The sequence below is a fragment of the Hypomesus transpacificus genome, unplaced genomic scaffold, assembly GCF_021917145.1.
Source record: "Hypomesus transpacificus isolate Combined female unplaced genomic scaffold, fHypTra1 scaffold_264, whole genome shotgun sequence".
Classification (NCBI taxonomy): Eukaryota; Metazoa; Chordata; class Actinopteri; order Osmeriformes; family Osmeridae; genus Hypomesus; species Hypomesus transpacificus.
In genome coordinates, this window is record NW_025813791.1 from 68,255 (window position 1) to 88,684 (window position 20,430).

At 54.1% G+C, this 20,430-nt stretch overlaps 1 protein-coding gene across 1 annotated transcript in view; it reads right to left on the reverse strand.

Moving 5' to 3' along the window:
* Nucleotides 1–20,430, reverse strand: part of srgap1a (SLIT-ROBO Rho GTPase activating protein 1a) — a 68,446-nt gene that overhangs the window by 8,413 nt on the left and 39,603 nt on the right. The window contains 10 exon segments of the mRNA XM_047014636.1: nt 2,301–2,380; nt 3,627–3,851; nt 4,840–4,945; nt 11,479–11,613; nt 11,735–11,812; nt 13,552–13,612; nt 15,962–16,067; nt 16,852–16,879; nt 17,771–17,855; nt 17,932–18,129. Of these exon segments, the coding sequence (XP_046870592.1) occupies nt 2,301–2,380; nt 3,627–3,851; nt 4,840–4,945; nt 11,479–11,613; nt 11,735–11,812; nt 13,552–13,612; nt 15,962–16,067; nt 16,852–16,879; nt 17,771–17,855; nt 17,932–18,129 (1,102 nt within the window).

Here is a 20,430-nt window from a genome sequence, read left to right on the forward strand (position 1 = left end):
GCCTCTGATGTGTGTTTCTGTTCACTGTCTCCAGCTTCAGAAACACTGTTAAACCTGAACATGTGTGGCTATAAAGCATCCTGAAGTGAGAGGCCCAGACAGCAACACTGACTGATGCAGTGATCGATTCATTTTCGTTTTGCTGTACCGCTTCATCAAATGAATGAGACTCCTGCCTATCGGCATGTCCTGGTGGAGCGACAGCAAGTCAGTTTAGCCGACCAAACACACACGCACACGCTCGCTGCACACTGCAGGGGGCCAGGGCAGGGTTAGAAATAGATCACAGAGGGAGTGCATCTAGAAGAGTACATCTACAAAGACCAAGAGGATAGATGAATCCTGGGGCCAGGGTCCAGAGAAGCACTGGACGGCTTTCCCCCAGACCGACCCCCCGCTAGCTAAACCTAGCGTGTTCCGTGGTGAGGTGAGCTCTAGCATCACCACGCGAGTGTCACGCTTGTTTTCTACTTCAACGAGCTAAAAATAGCCCCTGTGCTTGTCTCCAGTGTCCCCCCTCCCCCCTCCTCTCCCTGCCACCATGACAGTCTCATCACAAGAGCTCTGGTTCAACCCCCGAAGAGCCTCAGTAATAGCAGAGAGATGGCAGCGGAGCAGGGATTAGCACGTTCCTCTCTCTTGCTCTCTCGCCTCCCACCCTCATGTGTTCTGCTTCCCAGTGTGAGCTGGTGTGCACGTGCTCCAGCACCTCTCTCTCTCTCTCCCAGGCTCTGTGCAGAGAGAGACGTGCTCCACACCAGACGAGGGGGCTGGTCCCAGGTGGGTCGCCGCCCGGGCGCCATGCTCCTGTATGCCAATGGAGACCACTAGCCCTGAGTGAGATATGGCCTCGATCGATAACTAGGGAGAAGAAATATAGCTCTCTCTTTCCCTCCGTCTCTCTCTCCCTCCCTCCAGGCTTCGTTAATCTGAGGTCCTGCTTAGCGCTGTCTCGCCACACCTGCTACAATTCACAACACACAATGATGTGTGTGTCTGGCAGACTGTGTGTGTGTGTTTGTGTGGTTGTGTCCATGCCGTGCACAGACAAATGGCGTTACAGTGTAATGACCCATACAGGATGACCACAACATACCCAGCCCAACATATAGTGCAGCTGGTAGGGTCTTCACATGGAAACAACTGAGAATTCAATCAATGAGTCAGTGAGTTCCCCCCTGACCCCAGGCAGTGTGACAGTTGATGGCACGTCCATGTATCGACGGGCAGGGAGGAATAGCTGCCTGGAAAGGACCAGAATGTCACTGGAGCTGACTCTGCTTTCACAGGAGACTGCATGCCCAGTTAGGTCACTATCAGCCAGGACTATGTGGATGAACTAACAGGACTAGGGATGATTGTAATTAATTGTTTAACTGATAACCGACAATACAAACTGGTTAACAGAGATGGAAAGTAACGAAGTAAAAAAGGAAAGAAAAAAAGCTGAATTATTGTTATCATTGACATGAACACAAATGTGAAAAACGTTTTTGTGTCATGTACATTTAGTCATTTAGCAGACGCTCTTATCATGTTAGATAGTTATGTTTTCTTTCCCAAAAGGTTGAAAACTCAATCAAATAAATGCGAAGGAAAAAGGTTAAATAAATAAATAAATAACAAAAGGTACAAAAAAGTTGGGAAAAAAAGCTAAAAAAAAAAAAGGTTTCAAATAAAATGACAACAAAAGTTTTGAAAGGTTGAACAAATATGTGAAAAAAAAGTTGTCAGCAAAAACAGGTTAGCTTGAGCTTGTCTGAGCCCCGCGCCTCACAGAAAACACAGTCACGACAAACACAAATATAGCAACATGACTACTGCACCAGATGAGTGACACTGACCTAGTACACGTGTGTGACTTCCCCCATGGTTAATGACTGTACTACATGTGGACACTGGCCACAGGCTTAAATAGACCACAAGGACACACACTGCCTTCCCCAAGAGGAGATTATTTCAACACCACAGCCGTTGAGAATTAGGTTTACATGGCTCGTCTTAAATGAACTGTGACGGATGACACTCCCTGTGGGCGGAGCCAGGAGCCCCACCCTGTGGGCGGAGCCAGGAGCCCCGCCCTGTGGGCGGAGCCAGGAGCCCCACCCTGTGTCCCTCTGCCCTCCTCCACGACCAGAGCCAGCACACCAGAAACACACAGCCCAGAAACACATACGGCCCAGAAACACACAGCCCAGAAACACACACGGCCCAGAAACACACACAGATCGCCACAGCAGTGTTTCTAAACACGGTGCGTCTGACTTGACTGACCAGAAAAAGTGACGTCATCAACTTACCGTCTTCGCTGGTGTGCGTGTCGGCCCCCCCCTCGTTGTCCACCTCCTCCAGAGCCCCGTGCTCGCTGTAGGGGCTCTCACTGTGGGGGGGGGGGGGAGACCAGACAAAGAGGGGGGGGGTCAGGGGTCATCACCATAGAGACAGATCATGCCATCGGTTCTGTGGTGGCTTATCTCGTGTTGACTATCTGTGATTAGACTGCATGACTGACACAAGGCCTGGCATCCTGCCAGCATGTCACATTCTGTCCGACAGAACCGAACCTTACATCTCCTCCAATTACCCCTGACTGGAAGCTAATTCTCCTTCCAGGACAACCCCCCTCCAAGCAGGGGGGGGCTGCAGTGATCCCCAGGCAGCGCTCTCCCTGGCTGGGGAAAGACGAGGATCGGGCCTGCTCACAGATGTGGGGCTGGAGGAGGACTGGGGCTGGCTGAGCGATAGTTGCAGCTGTGCTCAAACCTTCATTTCCAACTAATGATGGTTTCGCTGCCAGGAGCCAGTCTCGTTGTGTGATGAGGGTAATGGCTCTGGTAATGACAGTGATTGTGTGGGTCTGTCTGGTTGGAGCAGAGAGCTGGAAGGTGCTGGGGCCCTGTCAGGGGTCCTCACCCCACACACACACACACACCTCACCACACACACACACACACACCTCACTACACACACCTCCTCCCCACACACACCTCCTCACCACACACACCTCACCACACACACACCTTACCACACACACACCCCCCACCTCACCACACACACCCCCCACACACAAACCTCACCACACACACCTCCTCCCCACACACTCCTCCCCACACACACACACACCTCACCACACACACACCTCACCACACACACACCTCCCCACACACACACCTCACCACACACACACCTCCCCACACACACACCTCACCACACACACACCTCCCCACACACACACCTCACCACACACACACCTCACCACACACACACCTCCCCACACACACACCTCACCACACACACACCTCACCACACACACACCTCCCCACACACACACCTCACCACACACACACCTCACCACACACACACCTCACCACACACACACACACCTCACCACACACACACCTCACCACACACACACCTCCCCACACACACTCCTCCCCACACACACCACCTGAGTTCAGTTCTCACTGATTCAGGATTAGAGACAGCTGTAGACCTCACTCCAGACATCAACCCCCCCACCCCACCCCCCCCCCTACACACACACTGACTTCATCCCCCTACACTGCTCAGCCCACCCCACCTCACCCCATCCACACACATTCTCCCAGACATTCACAGGCTCTCACCAGTAGTCTCCTCCAGCCATGCACTTCTCGTACACGGGGCCTTCCAGCTCCTTGGCGTCAGGGAAGATGGTCTCATGCTGGATGATGATGGTCTTCACCACCTCGTTGACGTGCGCCTGGCACGACACCTGGTCCTGGAGGTCTGGGGTGGGCATGAGGGTGGGCCCGAAGCAGATGGCCAGGTTGTAGGGGTCCATCATGTTCTCGTCACTGTACTGGGACAGGCTGGGGAGGGGGGGGATTTCAGTTCTAGTCCATTTACCAAAAGCATAAATCACAAGTGCGCCCCACCCCACTCCCTGTTTTACATTCCATTCTATTAATTTAGTAGACACATTTAATCACAAAAGCCCTCCATCTTGTTTCTCCCTCAAATGACTGGGGTCCTGAGCCACCAGGAAGGGAGAAGAGACCGGGGGGGCAGGAGAGAGAGGGGGGGGCAGGAGAGAGGAGGGGGCAGGAGAGAGAGGGGGGCAGGAGAGAGAGGGGGGGGCAGGAGAGAGAGGAGGGGGCAGGAGAGAGAGGGGGGTCAGGAGAGAGAGGGGGGGCAGGTGTGGTGTGGGGGGCAAGAGAGAGAGGGGGGGCAGGTGTGGTGTGGGGGGCAGGAGAGAGAGGGGGGGCAGGAGAGAGAGGGGAGGGCAGGTGTGGTGTGGGGGGCAGGAGAGAGAGGGGGGCAGGTGTGGTGTGGGGGGCAGGAGAGAGAGGGGGGGCAGGTGTGGTGTGGGGGGGCAGGTGTGGTGTGGGGGGCAGGAGAGAGAGGGGGGGCAGGTGTGGTGTGGGGGGGCAGGTGTGGTGTGGGGGGCAGGAGAGAGAGGGGGGGCAGGTGTGGTGTGGGGGGGCAGGTGTGGTGTGGGGGGGGGGCAGGAGAGAGAGGGGGGGCAGGTGTGGTGTGGGGGGCAGGAGAGAGAGGGGGGGCAGGTGTGGTGTGGGGGGGCAGGTGTGGTGTGGGGGGCAGGAGAGAGAGGGGGGGCAGGTGTGGTGTGGGGGGCAGGAGAGAGAGGGGGGGGCAGGAGAGAGAGGGGGGCAGGTGTGGTGTGGGGGGCAGGAGAGAGAGGGGGGGCAGGTGTGGTGTGGGGGGGCAGGTGTGGTGTGGGGGGCAGGAGAGAGAGGGGGGGCAGGTGTGGTGTGTGGGGGGGCAGGTGTGGTGTGGGGGGCAGGAGAGAGAGGGGGGGCAGGAGAGAGTGGGGGGGCAAGTGTGGTGTGGGGGTCTTACTGGTTGAGGAAGGAGAAGAGGTATCTCATGACGATCAGGACGGCCCTCGGGGAGGTCAGCAGGATCTTGCGGACGTACAGAGCACGCTCATACAGGTTCTCTATCCCTGGAGGAGGCACAGGGAGGGGGGAGGAGAGGGAGATAGAGACAACAGGAAAGAGGGATCATTATGTATCAACAAGTTTCATCTATACATCAGTCTTTTACACAGAGAACACAGGGGGAAACAGATTTCCCTGGGGAACAGATTTTCCTGGAGGCCTGAGGCCTGGCAAAAAAAGTTCTGGAAGGTTGCAAAATGTACTGTACTCATCAATGATGCAGACCTATTTTTGAAAATAATGTATTTTCAACATTTCAAAACTTCTTGTAGAAAATATTTTTCCTTTGGGGTGGGGAACAGATTTCCCTGGGGAACAGATTTTCCTGGAGGCCTTAGGAAAGTGCCCCCCCCCCCTACTCTACAACCATGCTTTACTGTGCTCTAGAACCATGCTTAACTGTGCTCTAGAACCATGCTTAACTGTGCTCTAGAACCATGCTTTACTGTGCTCTAGAACTATGTTTAACTGTGCTCTAGAACCATGCTTTACTGTGCTCTAGAATCATGCTCTATTCCACCACTAGAATTATATTCTAACTGTTCTGTGGGAAATGTTGCTGCTTAAAATAAATAGCAATGTATAGGCAATAGTTTGACTTTTTCCAGTCTCTAATTCAATTTATTTCATCCTTCTATGTACTCTCCACAAAATCCTCAGAATTACTGCAGACAAAACTTTTCAATGGTTCCTCTGCGGTTCCTATCAGAGACCATCTCATGGAGCCTGACATGCTTTCATCCCCATCCTCTGCTTCTCTTCTCATCTCAACTCACTTTCATTCGGCTCCGCTGCCAAAAATAGCCCTGTCGCCCTTCCAACAGCCATCTGGGACAGGGGCTTCTGGGAATACCGGAGATGCGTCTTCCATGAGTACCTAACTAGGTTTCTACTTGCTAACTGCACGCTTCACAGCTTTGCTGTTTAGAGACCACCACCCCCGCCACCCGTAGAGCCTCCCTACTCTCTGCACATCCCGCTAAGGAACCTAGAGAGACCGACATTCACGGTGAATGGGCCCGTTTGTCTGACTGCACCTTCCCAGTGGGCAGGACATCTGGGACAGGCCTGTGCGTCTGGAGGCGCAGGAGGGGTTTTAAACATGGAGGCTCTGGGCTAGGCATGGGGCCCGTTCCGCATTCTGGGGCGCGTCCGGGAATGTAAACAGGGAATCCCCATCACTCACGTAGCTCTGCAGTAAAACTAAGAGTGCTCGTCTGCAGACTCTACGTACGGCATGTACAGTGAGACACACACACACACACACTATCATCCTCACACAATATCACACACATACACTATCACACACATACACTATCACACACTCTCACCATGAGGCCACATGCCAAAGCCCTCAAGTCATCAGCCCCCACACTGTGTCCGTGTGACTCAGTGTGCCCCTCCCCATCTTATGAGGTCATCAGCCCCCACACTGTGTCCGTGTGACTCAGTGTGCCCCTCCCCATCTTATGAGGTCATCAGCCCCCACACTGTGTCCGTGTGACTCAGTGTGCCCCTCCCCATCTTATGATGTCATCAGCCCCCACACTGTGTCCGTGTGACTCAGTGTGCCCCTCCCCATCTTATGATGTCATCAGCCCCCACACTGTGTCCGTGTGACTCAGTGTGCCCCTCCCCATCTTATGATGTCATCAGCCCCCACACTGTGTCCGTGTGACTCAGTGTGCCCCTCCCCATCTTATGATGTCATCAGCCCCCACACTGTGTCCGTGTGACTCAGTGTGCCCCTCCCCATCTTATGATGTCATCAGCCCCCACACTGTGTCCGTGTGACTCAGTGTGCCCCTCCCCATCTTATGATGTCATCAGCCCCCACACTGTGTCCGTGTGACTCAGTGTGCCCCTCCCCATCTTATGATGTCATCAGTCCCCACACTGTGTCCGTGTGACTCAGTGTGCCCCTCCCCATCTTATGATGTCATCAGCCCCCACACTGTGTCCGTGTGACTCAGTGTGCCCCTCCCCATCTTATGAGGTCATCAGTCCCCACACTGTGTCCGTGTGACTCAGTGTGCCCCTCCCCATCTTATGATGTCATCAGCCCCCACACTGTGTCCGTGTGACTCAGTGTGCCCCTCCCCATCTTATGATGTCATCAGTCCCCACACTGTGTCCGTGTGACTCAGTGTGCCCCTCCCCATCTTATGAGGTCATCAGCCCCCACACTGTGTCCGTGTGACTCAGTGTGCCCCTCCCCATCTTATGATGTCATCAGCCCCCACACTGTGTCCGTGTGACTCAGTGTGCCCCTCCCCATCTTATGAGGTCATCAGTCCCCACACTGTGTCCGTGTGACTCAGTGTGCATCTCCCCATCTTATGATGTCATCAGTCCCACACTGTGTCCGTGTGACTCAGTGTGCCCCTCCCCATCTTATGATGTCATCAGCCCCCACACTGTGTCCGTGTGACTCAGTGTGCCCCTCCCCATCTTATGATGTCATCAGCCCCCACACTGTGTCCGTGTGACTCAGTGTGCCCCTCCCCATCTTATGAGGTCATCAGCCCCCACACTGTGTCCGTGTGACTCAGTGTGCCCCTCCCCATCTTATGATGTCATCAGCCCCCACACTGTGTCCGTGTGACTCAGTGTGCCCCTCCCCATCTTATGAGGTCATCAGCCCCCACACTGTGTCCGTGTGACTCAGTGTGCCCCTCCCCATCTTATGATGTCATCAGCCCCCACACTGTGTCCGTGTGACTCAGTGTGCCCCTCCCCATCTTATGATGTCATCAGTCCCACACTGTGTCCGTGTGACTCAGTGTGCCCCTCCCCATCTTATTATGTCATCAGCCCCCACACTGTGTCCGTGTGACTCAGTGTGCCCCTCCCCATCTTATGATGTCATCAGTCCCACACTGTGTCCGTGTGACTCAGTGTGCCCCTCCCCATCTTATGAGGTCATCAGCCCCCACACTGTGTCCGTGTGACTCAGTGTGCCCCTCCCCATCTTATGATGTCATCAGCCCCCACACTGTGTCCGTGTGACTCAGTGTGCCCCTCCCCATCTTATGATGTCATCAGCCCCCACACTGTGTCCGTGTGACTCAGTGTGCCCCTCCCCATCTTATTATGTCATCAGCCCCCACACTGTGTCCGTGTGACTCAGTGTGCCCCTCCCCATCTTATGATGTCATCAGCCCCCACACTGTGTCCGTGTGACTCAGTGTGCCCCTCCCCATCTTATGATGTCATCAGCCCCCACACTGTGTCCGTGTGACTCAGTGTGCCCCTCCCCATCTTATGATGTCATCAGCCCCCACACTGTGTCCGTGTGACTCAGTGTGCCCCTCCCCATCTTATGATGTCATCAGCCCCCACACTGTGTCCGTGTGACTCAGTGTGCCCCTCCCCATCTTATGATGTCATCAGCCCCCACACTGTGTCCGTGTGACTCAGTGTGCCCCTCCCCATCTTATGAGGTCATCAGTCCCCACACTGTGTCCGTGTGACTCAGTGTGCCCCTCCCCATCTTATGATGTCATCAGTCCCCACACTGTGTCCGTGTGACTCAGTGTGCCCCTCCCCATCTTATGAGGTCATCAGCCCCCACACTGTGTCCGTGTGACTCAGTGTGCCCCTCCCCATCTTATGATGTCATCAGCCCCCACACTGTGTCCGTGTGACTCAGTGTGCCCCTCCCCATCTTATGAGGTCATCAGTCCCCACACTGTGTCCGTGTGACTCAGTGTGCATCTCCCCATCTTATGATGTCATCAGTCCCACACTGTGTCCGTGTGACTCAGTGTGCCCCTCCCCATCTTATGATGTCATCAGCCCCCACACTGTGTCCGTGTGACTCAGTGTGCCCCTCCCCATCTTATGATGTCATCAGCCCCCACACTGTGTCCGTGTGACTCAGTGTGCCCCTCCCCATCTTATGAGGTCATCAGCCCCCACACTGTGTCCGTGTGACTCAGTGTGCCCCTCCCCATCTTATGATGTCATCAGCCCCCACACTGTGTCCGTGTGACTCAGTGTGCCCCTCCCCATCTTATGAGGTCATCAGCCCCCACACTGTGTCCGTGTGACTCAGTGTGCCCCTCCCCATCTTATTATGTCATCAGCCCCCACACTGTGTCCGTGTGACTCAGTGTGCCCCTCCCCATCTTATGATGTCATCAGTCCCACACTGTGTCCGTGTGACTCAGTGTGCCCCTCCCCATCTTATTATGTCATCAGCCCCCACACTGTGTCCGTGTGACTCAGTGTGCCCCTCCCCATCTTATGATGTCATCAGTCCCACACTGTGTCCGTGTGACTCAGTGTGCCCCTCCCCATCTTATGAGGTCATCAGCCCCCACACTGTGTCCGTGTGACTCAGTGTGCCCCTCCCCATCTTATGATGTCATCAGCCCCCACACTGTGTCCGTGTGACTCAGTGTGCCCCTCCCCATCTTATGAGGTCATCAGCCCCCACACTGTGTCCGTGTGACTCAGTGTGCCCCTCCCCATCTTATTATGTCATCAGCCCCCACACTGTGTCCGTGTGACTCAGTGTGCCCCTCCCCATCTTATGATGTCATCAGTCATCCCCCACACTGTGTCCGTGTGACTCAGTGTGCCCCTCCCCATCTTATGAGGTCATCAGTCCCCACACTGTGTCCGTGTGACTCAGTGTGCCCCTCCCCATCTTATGATGTCATCAGTCCCCACACTGTGTCCGTGTGACTCAGTGTGCCCCTCCCCATCTTATGAGGTCATCAGCCCCCACACTGTGTCCGTGTGACTCAGTGTGCCCCTCCCCATCTTATGATGTCATCAGCCCCCACACTGTGTCCGTGTGACTCAGTGTGCCCCTCCCCATCTTATGAGGTCATCAGTCCCCACACTGTGTCCGTGTGACTCAGTGTGCCCCTCCCCATCTTATGATGTCATCAGTCCCCACACTGTGTCCGTGTGACTCAGTGTGCCCCTCCCCATCTTATGATGTCATCAGCCCCCACACTGTGTCCGTGTGACTCAGTGTGCCCCTCCCCATCTTATGATGTCATCAGTCCCACACTGTGTCCGTGTGACTCAGTGTGCCCCTCCCCATCTTATTATGTCATCAGCCCCCACACTGTGTCCGTGTGACTCAGTGTGCCCCTCCCCATCTTATGATGTCATCAGTCCCACACTGTGTCCGTGTGACTCAGTGTGCCCCTCCCCATCTTATGAGGTCATCAGTCCCACACTGTGTCCGTGTGACTCAGTGTGCCCCTCCCCATCTTATGATGTCATCAGCCCCCACACTGTGTCCGTGTGACTCAGTGTGCCCCTCCCCATCTTATGATGTCATCAGCCCCCACACTGTGTCCGTGTGACTCAGTGTGCCCCTCCCCATCTTATGATGTCATCAGCCCCCACACTGTGTCCGTGTGACTCAGTGTGCCCCTCCCCATCTTATGATGTCATCAGCCCCCACACTGTGTCCGTGTGACTCAGTGTGCCCCTCCCCATCTTATGATGTCATCAGCCCCCACACTGTGTCCGTGTGACTCAGTGTGCCCCTCCCCATCTTATGATGTCATCAGCCCCCACACTGTGTCCGTGTGACTCAGTGTGCCCCTCCCCATCTTATGATGTCATCAGTCCCACAGCTCTCTGGAAGGGGACAGGGCCGGCCTGTGCCAGGGACACACCTCCTCTGTTCTGCAGGGCTTGCTGACGACACAGCCGGCACATTCCACCAGAGTCGTGCTGCTGACGACACAGCCGGCACATTCCACCAGAGTCGTGCTGCTGACGACACAGCCGGCACATTCCACCAGAGTCGTGCTGCTGACGACACAGCCGGCACATTCCACCAGAGTCGTGCTGCTGACGACACAGCCGGCACATTCCACCAGAGTCGTGCTGCTGACGACACAGCCGGCACATTCCACCAGAGTCGTGCTGCTGACGACACAGCCGGCACATTCCACCAGAGTCGTGCTGCTGAAGACACAGCCGGCACATTCCACCAGAGTCGTGCTGCTGACGACACAGCCGGCACATTCCACCAGAGTCGTGCTGCTGACGACACAGCCGGCACATTCCACCAGAGTCGTGCTGCTGACGACACAGCCGGCACATTCCACCAGAGTCGTGCTGCTCTGCCCTTCACAACAACCTCCTCCTCAGAAGGAGGCCCAGACGCACGGTGACGTTCACACACCCAGGGACAGGGACAGAGAGGCAGGGACAGAGAGGCAGGGACAGAGAGGCAGGGACAGAAAGGCAGGGACAGAGAGGCAGGGACAGAGGCAGAGAAGCAGGGACAGAGGGACACACCGCTGGGGACCACATCCCAGATGCATAGCTAGTCTGGTGTTGAGTCTGGCTTAGCTTTGGCCCTGTGTTTGTTTGTGTGTGTGTAAGTCTATGTATTTGTCTGTGTGTCTGTTTGTGTGTAAGTGTATTTGTGTATGTGTGTGTAATGGTGTGTATTAAGTGTGTTTCTGTCTGTGTGTATGTGTGTGTGTGTGTGTGTGTGTGTGTGTGTGTGAGTGAAAGAGAGCGAGAGAAAGAGAGAGCTCGTCGCGGGGGTACGTACTGATGCAGGAGAGCAGGTCATTGAACCTCTCCTTGGGGAATAGGGGGTTCTCCAGACCCCGGAAGTACAATTTGAGAACGCCAGCCACGGAGTTGATGTCATGGTTGTTCTCCTCGTCTGTCAGGGGGTCGTTACCTAGGAGACCAGTCAAAAGGTTGCTCAGGTACATTCTGGAACTCTATAGTCTTAGTAAGTGATAAGTTAGTTCCACTATCAACAGAGGGTCGTTGACTGGAAGTGTGACGTCATAGCGTACCTCTCTCAAAGGAGTTCTTGATGTCATTGACCTCGAGCTGAGAGCCAGACACACGGAATATGCCCTGGTGCTGAAGTCCTGCCGAGGAGAGGGAGGGGGGAGAGAGGAGAGACAGGTGAGACAGGGGGGAGAGAGAGGAGAGAGAGGAGAGACAGGTGAGACAGAGGGGAGAGAGAGGAGAGAGAGGTGAGACAGAGGGGAGAGAGAGGAGAGAGAGGTGAGACAGAGGGGAGAGAGAGGAGAGAGAGGTGAGACAGGGGGGAGAGAGAGGTGAGACGGGGGGAGAGAGAGGTGAGACAGGGGGGAGAGAGAGGTGAGACAGGGGGGAGAGAGAGGTGAGACAGGGGGGAGAGAGAAGTAAGACAGGGGGGAGAGAGAGGAGAGAGAGGGGGGATAGAGAGGAGAGAGAGGTGAGACAGGGGGAGAGAGAGGTGAGACAGGGGGGACAGAGAGGAGAGAGAGGTGAGACAGGGGGGAGAGAGAGGAGAGAGAGGTGAGACAGGGGGGAGAGAGTAGAGAGAGGTGAGACAGAGGGGAGAAAGAGGAGAGAGAGGTGAGACGGGGGAGAGACAGGTGAGACAGGGGGGAGAGAGAGGAGAGAGAGGTGAGACAGGGGGGAGAGAGAGGAGAGAGAGGGGGGAAAGAGAGGAGAGAAAGGTGAGACAGGGGGAGAGAGAGGAGAGAGAGGGGGGAGAGAGAGGTGAAACAGGGGGGAGAGAGAGGTGAGACAGAGAGGAGAGAGAGGAGAGAGAGGGGGGAGAGAGAGGAGAGAGAGGTGAAACAGGGGGGAGAGAGAGGAGAGAGAGGTGAGACAGAGAGGAGAGAGAGGTGAGACAGGGGGGAGAGAGAGGAGAGAGAGGTGAGACAGAGAGGAGAGAGAGGTGAGACAGGGGGGAGAGAGAGGAGAGAGAGGTGAGACAGAGAGAAGAGAGAGGTGAGACAGGGGGGAGAGAGAGGAGAGAGAGGTGAGACAGGGGGGAGAGAGAGGAGAGAGAGGTGAGACAGAGAGGAGAGAGAGGTGAGAGAGCGATCACACAGAGGCATAAGCAGTCCACTCTGACAGCCCAGTACCAGGTCTAACCAGGCAGTTCTGCTGGTCCTGATTCAGCCAGGTTTTCCTGCTCCTTCCTCCCTTCACTGTTCTCATTAAGGACCCTAACGAGGCTCTCAGGCAGAACTGAGTGGCCTGCTCTCTTAGCAAGATTAGCATGTCATAAGGAAGGGGGTCTGGACAGAGTTTAATTAGTCTGGCCCGTCCCTGTCACGGTCTCACCTCAAACTGGGTCATGTGACGGGTTTACTAATGAGCTTCTCACAAGAGGACGAGACGCATCTGGAATGGTCTTTCTGCTTGCCTGTCTGCCTGCATATCTGTCTGCCTGCATATCTGTCTGCCTGCATATCTGTCTGTCTGCATATCTGTCTGCCTGCATATCTGTCTGTCTGTGAGCCCTCTTGCCCTTCCCCCAGTCTGTTCCTTCCCATGACTGTGACTAAAATGGAACTAATTTCAACGCTGACATGGAAAGATGGACACACCGAAACAATTATCGGTCCAAACTGACTGGAATGTCACCCTCAGCCAGACAAACTTGGATGGGTTAGAATATTAAGCAGCTTGCGTTTAATTACTGACAATGTTTGGAGGAAACCAAGATATTTCTACGGCTCAAGCCAATTTCATACGAGTACAGCTTCTCACGTTAAGCAAAGGACACAAAAATACAGATTAAATTGTTCGAGTGAAGTTTAAGGTATTAATGTCAAGTATGTAAAGTGCCCTTCATTGTAAATATATCTTATGGTGGCCAACTTACCATACAGGTTGATGAATCGAATACAGCTCTCTACCACACGTGGGATAGCCTGACCAGAGTCCTTTACAGGAAGAACAAAGAACTTAGTAAACATTTGAACATTCTCATGTTACATTTTAATAACCTATTAAGTACACATGCCCATTCAAGTCACCAAGCATCAGCTGGCAAGCATAGTGAGTTAGTTGGAAAGACACAGTGTGTTACTACAGGTTCACAGAGACAGACTGCAGCTGGCCCCAGGTCGTTCACACCTGGACGGAACCATGGAGAGACCAGTCCCTCCACAGAGGAGCTACGGCCCACAGCTCAAGCCCGGGACGAGCAGGGGCCAGAGGGCCTGCTCTGGGCTCCAGAGGGCCTGGGCTGGGCTCCAGAGGGCCTGGGCTGGGCTCCAGAGGGTCTGCTCTGGGCTCCAGAGGGCCTGGGCTGGGCTCCAGAGGGGCTGGGCTGGGCTCCAGAGGGTCTGCTCTGGGCTCCAGAGGGGCTGGGCTCCAGAGGGTCTGCTCTGTGCTCCAGAGGGTCTGCTCTGTGCTCCAGAGGGTCTGCTCTGGGCTCCAGAGGGTCTGCTCCGTGCTCCAGAGGGTCTGCTCTGTGCTCCTCCAGAGGGTCTGCTCTGTGCTCCAGAGGGTCTGCTCTGTGCTCCAGAGGGTCTGCTCTGTGCTCCTCCAGAGGGTCTGCTCTGTGCTCCAGAGGGTCTGCTCTGTGCTCCTCCAGAGGGTCTGCTCTGTGCTCCAGAGGGTCTGCTCTGTGCTCCAGAGGGTCTGCTCCGTGCTCCAGAGGGTCTGCTCTGTGCTCCAGAGGGGCTGGGCTCCAGAGGGTCTGCTCTGTGCTCCAGAGGGCTTGGCTGAGCACCATATGCCCGCGCTGGGCTCCAGCGAAACCGAAAACCCCCTTCACTGTGTCAAAACTCAAGCACACACTCGCAGCTAAGTAACGACACCACGTGTGATGTTGTGCTCTCTGTGCAGAGAGCTGAGATTGTGCAGGAGGAGGACACAGGAGGTGGCTGTCAGGTGCACATTCCTCTCCGGCTCGAGCGCTCCAGGGCTGATCAGCGGCCACTGGGGTCAGCCTGGTGAGGTGTTCTCGAGAGCAGCATGTCTGGCTGAGAGAGCAGCTGCTGTTCCTCTCTCAGAATGACCCTCCCAGAGAGCTGCTACACTGAGGCTTTTCATAGAGCAGGGGTCTGTTTACACACCCCAGGGAATATACACATCCCCAACACAGCAACCATGCTAGGGAATATACACATCCCCAACACAGCAACCATGTCAGGGAATATACACATCCCAAACACAGCAACCCAGACCAAGAAACACGAGGTAACAATGAGATGGAAAGGAAGACTCATCTCTCTGCTGGGTTGTGTGATCACATCTGATCAACTAGGTGAATCAAGCACCTGCCTGTTTAGTTGTAAATTAATCTTTATCATTTTCATACAGTGATCTACACCAGATTCTAGTCACAGCTGGTGACTCGACTTTATGTGCAGGTATTGCAGTTAGTCTACAGCTGCATGGCGTCTGTCTCAGTAAACCTACAGTCGATACAGAAACACACAGGATTAAAAAAAAGGTCACCGGAAACAGGAAGTAGCAGTGATTTTAGGGGCGGGACAAAGGCATTCAGGAGGAAGTAAGGTAGGTAGGACAGACTCTACCTGGTGTCTGGCGTGAGAATTCCGTCGTCCACGACTAGGGAAAGGTTAAAATGAACAGAAAGACAGACAGAGAGACAGAGAGAGAGATGGAGAGATTAGAATAGTCCCAGTGATACTCAGGTCCCCTCACAGTTCCCCCACACTGACAGAGCTGGCATGAAGCACTGGGGAGTCAGGAAGGACAGGCGACCAGGAGGGAGATGGTGGGGAGGAGGCATACTGCTTTGTTATCTGTTCAATTCCCCTAACTAGCATCAACTCTGCTGTCTTACTGACCATTGAGATAGACAGGAGGGAGGGAAACAAAGAGATAGTGAGAGAGGGGGGGGGAGAACGAGGGGGAGAGAGAGAGAGAGACTGAACACCCACACACACACACACACACACACACAGATGTGCATGTGTATGAGGCCCTGTCAGAAGCAAGTGACTCAGAAGAAGGCAGCCGGAGGAATGTGCATTATTTACCCTCTGTCTCTCTCTCTGTCTCCTCTCTCTGTCTCTCTCTCTGTCTCTCTCTATCTCTCTCTGTCTCTCTGTCTCTCTCTCTCTCCTGTTCCCCCCTCTTCCTCCTCCTTCCCTCGTGACTGGAGATCAGCAGAGCAAAGCCAGAGCTGCAGTAAGAGCCCCCAGACACCCAGGCAGAAGGACCAGACAGAGGCCAGGCAGAGAGGAGAGGTCTGGGTCTCTCCTGCAGAGATGAGCCCCCAGCCCTGGGGAGGGCGGAGAGGCCTGAGGCAGTACCTGGATGAACGACTCCAGGTTGCCATTGAACAACTTAACATTAAAGAGAGATCTGGGCCTGGCCCTTCGCAAGCCTCCATGGGGCTTGAGGGTGTGGGTGAAGGCCCTGGAACATGGAGAACACGGTTGAGCTTTGCACCTGTAGAAAATACACCTTGTACCTTGGTCTTGACATTTAGGAGAGATGTTGATGCATGTCTGTGTTAAGGGGCTAGGATGAAGGCAGACTGTCATCCAAGTAGCATTTTCAATAAGCAGTGAGAGGGATATCATGTGTGTGAGTGAGAAATAGAAAAGCCTCAGTGCATTGCATTATTTAGAGCATCAACCTAACCCCTATCCTTCATCCCTGAAAAGCATTTGATCTTGCGACGGGCACGCATTTCATCTGCATGCCACATACTTCTTCTTCTCCAGCTCACTCTCCTGCTCGCCCTCTCTCTTTCACGCCCTCTCTGCGGAAGGGGAGTTTAGCGAGGGGCAAGTCTGCAGGGAGCAAGACCCAGGGGGCAGAGGGGGGGGTCTGCAGGGAGCGAGACCCAGGGGGCAGAGGGGGGGGGTCTGCAGGGAGCGAGACCCAGGGGGCAGAGGGGGGGTGGGGGGAGGGGTACTCTGCCAGCTGGGCATCTGGCAGGTGAGAACAGAGAGGAGGCCATGGCATCTGGCAGGTGAGAACAGAGAAGAGGCCATGGCATCTGCTGTGGTCTCTCCAGGGCTAACCTCTCTGACAGCATCCGGAAGCTCTCAGACCGACTGGAGGGGAACTTTTTTCAGGCTTAGTAACACACTGTGAAACTGTACAGGGAAGGCATGGCTTGCGTGTGTGTTTGCGTGCGAGTTTGCGTGTGTGTAAGTGTGTGTGTAAGTGTTTGTGTGCATCGTCATCCTACCTTGTGGTCATGTAATCACCTCTGTGACCTGGGGAAAGATAGGTAAGATAAAGGGGGAGAGGGGTGGGGTAGAGGGGTGGGGGAGAGGGGGAGAGGTTAGATTGGAGGACAGGGTTTCTCCCTGAGGACCTGTGGCCCATTGTGCACATGCTCAGTAAAGCACACACAGCCTGCCATCTGGCCACCACCACTACTGGCACACACACTCACACTAACTCTCACACATCCACTCACACTAACTCTTACACATCCACACACACACACACACACACTCACACTAACTCTTACACATCCACACACACACACACACACTCACACTAACTCTTACACATCCACACACACACACTTCTTGTCAAGTACAGGACCACACGTACAAGTTTGCACAAGACAAAAACTACAAAACTCTTCAGAATCCTTTGAAACACCAGGCCTAGGCCAAATTAGGCCTACGGCTCTATGCTAAAAATACATGGACAGGATCTGACCTGTCTATAGGCACACACACACACACTCTCTCTCTGAGACCTCCCATGGAGCTTTTGTATTGATTGGCTGTGCTGCCTTCAGCAAATGCCACCAGTGTAAAACACCCAGTCTTTAGTAGGGGGTCACCCATGCTAATGCTAACATTGCTTACACAGTCTTTAGTAGGGGGTCACCCATGCTAATGCTAACATTGCTTACACAGTCTTTAGTAGGGGGTCACCCATGCTAATGCTAACATTGCTTACACAGTCTTTAGTAGGGGGTCACCCATGCTAATGCTAACATTGCTTACATAGACTTTAGTAAGCCCTTCAGCTACGACTCAACACACAACACGAGTGCTCTGATTAGCATCTCCGTTTAAAGAGAGGGGGGAACACAGGAAATGCTACTCCCAAACAAGCCTCGGGGCAGGAAACAGGAAGCTGCTCACCTTCTCCCAGAGTCCTCTTCAGAAGGTCGTGTTTGGCCTGCAGCTTGGTGATCAGGTTACTGCCCTCCAGAAACTCACGGAATTTCTGAAAAGGAAATCAAGTTGTTACATTCGCTGACAAATCAGCCAGCCAACCAGCCAGGTCACCAAGGGGCACTCACCATGAAGTAAAACTGTTCCGTCTCCTGTTGGTTGGCCCTCCTCTTGGCGATGCTGGGCTTGCTGAGGTAAGTCTCCGACACGGTGGACTTGACCGACTCAGTGGAGCGGCTGTGGTGGAAGCTCTCAGAAACGTCGTAGTCCTCGATGGTCACCATGTCCTGGATGGTGGTCAGAGTCGCCTCGGACGTCTTCTTTATCTGAGGGGAACAGAGAGGAGGAGGAGAGATGAGGTGATGAAGGGTGGAGGAGGAGAGATGAGGTGATGAAGGGTGGAGGAGGAGAGAGGGGTGATGAAGGGTGGAGGAGGAGGAGAGATGAGATGATGAAGGGTAGAAGAGAAGGAGAGATGAGTAGCAGGATGGGCTGTCTCTCCCTCCCTGCTCCTCTGGCCAGGATGGGCTGTCTCTCCCTCCCTGCTCCTCTGGCCAGGGTGGGCTCTCTCTCCCTGCCTGCTCCTCTGGCCAGGGTGGGCTCTCTCTCCCTGCCTGCTCCACCTGGAGCAGCAGCAGGCCTGCTGGACGGCCTTGTGACTAACACGGCTACCCGTGGCGAATGAAGCAGTCCTTGAATATGAGCCCACGGACCACAGAGATCAATTAGCATGCACTCAGAGGGAGACGATGAGTGTGTGTGGTGGGATGAGCTAGGGAAAACAAAAGCTTAAGAGAAAGAGAAAGGAGAGCATGACAAAAGGGAAGGGGAGAGAGAGAGAGAGAGATAGAGAGGATAGTGCCAGAGAGAGACAGAAAGAGAGAAAAAGAAAGAGAATGGTATTCGACCCCAGGGTTTTAAGATTCATCTCCATATCCCTCTCTTCCCTGTCATGCTGAGAGCTTTTCCAGGGGCTTATTAATGTCAGAGCCAGGCATGTCCCTTAGCTAGCAGCACAGCATAAGAGAACAGGCATGTCCCTTAGCTAGCAGCACAGCATAAGAGGAAAGACATGTCCCTTAGCTAGCAGCACAGCATAAGAGGAAAGACATGTCCCTTAGCTAGCAGCACAGCATAAGAGGACAGACATGTCCCTTAGCTAGCAGCACAGCATAAGAGAACAGGCATGTCCCTTAGCTAGCAGCACAGCATAAGAGAACAGGCATGTCCCTTAGCTAGCAGCACAGCATAAGAGGATAGGGACAGCCTACACAGAAAACACAGACAGGCAGAAAGTACTTCAATTACAACTGCACCTTTCAGGTACAGGCGGCTTAATGTTGATGTTGTTGTTCAATCTTTGTTGTGAAAGCTACATATGGGGATGTATTCATGGTGACGCATTTTCAGCGGAAAGGAGAATGGAAAAAAAGGTTTTCCTTTTGTGCCTGTTGTCTTTCAGAGGCCAGCTGACAGAGGCCAGTTCTCTGAACATACTGATGTCTTGGTGTGATCAATTAGGCAAGGTAGAGAGTGAACGTGGGTAGTGTGTCCAAAGGGTTACTTCAGGGTAGAGAGTGAGAGAAGGTGGGGGGGGGGGGGGGCAGGGTTACTGTAGGGTAGAGAAGGAGAGGGGTGTGTGTGTGTGTGTGTCGGGGGGGGGGGGGCGCAGGGTTACTGTAGGGTAGAGAGTGAGATAAGGGGGGGGGGGCAGGGTTACTGTAGGGTAGAGAGTGAGAGAAGGTGGGGGGGGGGGGGGCAGGGTTACAGTACAGAGACAGGGAAGGATAGTGCTACACGCCTCTGGCTAACTGTACGACACAGAGCACATCCTCCACTGAAGGAGAGGATTGAGCTGGTGACAGCCAGGCCCAGCCTCGTGATCCTCAGCCTATCAGAGAACACATCTGCCTGATGGGAAACTAGACTGAGAAACAACACAAAACCAGGATCTGACTGAGAGTCAACCAACCAACCAGCTACCCGCCCACCCAACCAGCCAGCCAGCCAGCCAGCCACCCAACCAGCCAGCTAACCAGTCAGCCAGCCAGCCAGCTAACCAGCCAGCCAGTCAATTCTTCTCAGTAAGCCAGGCATTCCAGTACGGGGTTAGAGCTCTTCTCAGCATAAAGACAATGACCTCAGAGCTAATGCATGCTGTGTGTACTGTACAAAGGCCCTATACACAAAACACACACAAAGACAAGAATAGGTTATGAGCTTGTGTTCCTACAGTGACCTGTGACTCATGCGTCCTTTTAAGCACCTGGGAAGCACAAATAAACAATCCCAGAATTCCCTTTCATCTTTAGGTTGTCACACCGATGAGTTACTGTACTGACACGCCTGATTCCGTGCCCAGATTGTTGGTGGTTACATCTGTCAGATGGAGGAGGTGGAGGGGAGGGAGGAGGGGGGGCAGGTCTGGACAGGGATGATGACAGGGGAACACAGGAAACTGTAAAACAGCCCATAATATGGAGACATGCAGGAAGTCTAGGATGACAGTGTGGGAAAAAACAAGGAGACACTGTTAAATAGCATCTCTCTCGATTCCAGAACGTTTGTTAAGCAGAAGGTCAGACGGTTATTTCTTGTTCAGAATGGGATTAAAACACTGCTCTTTA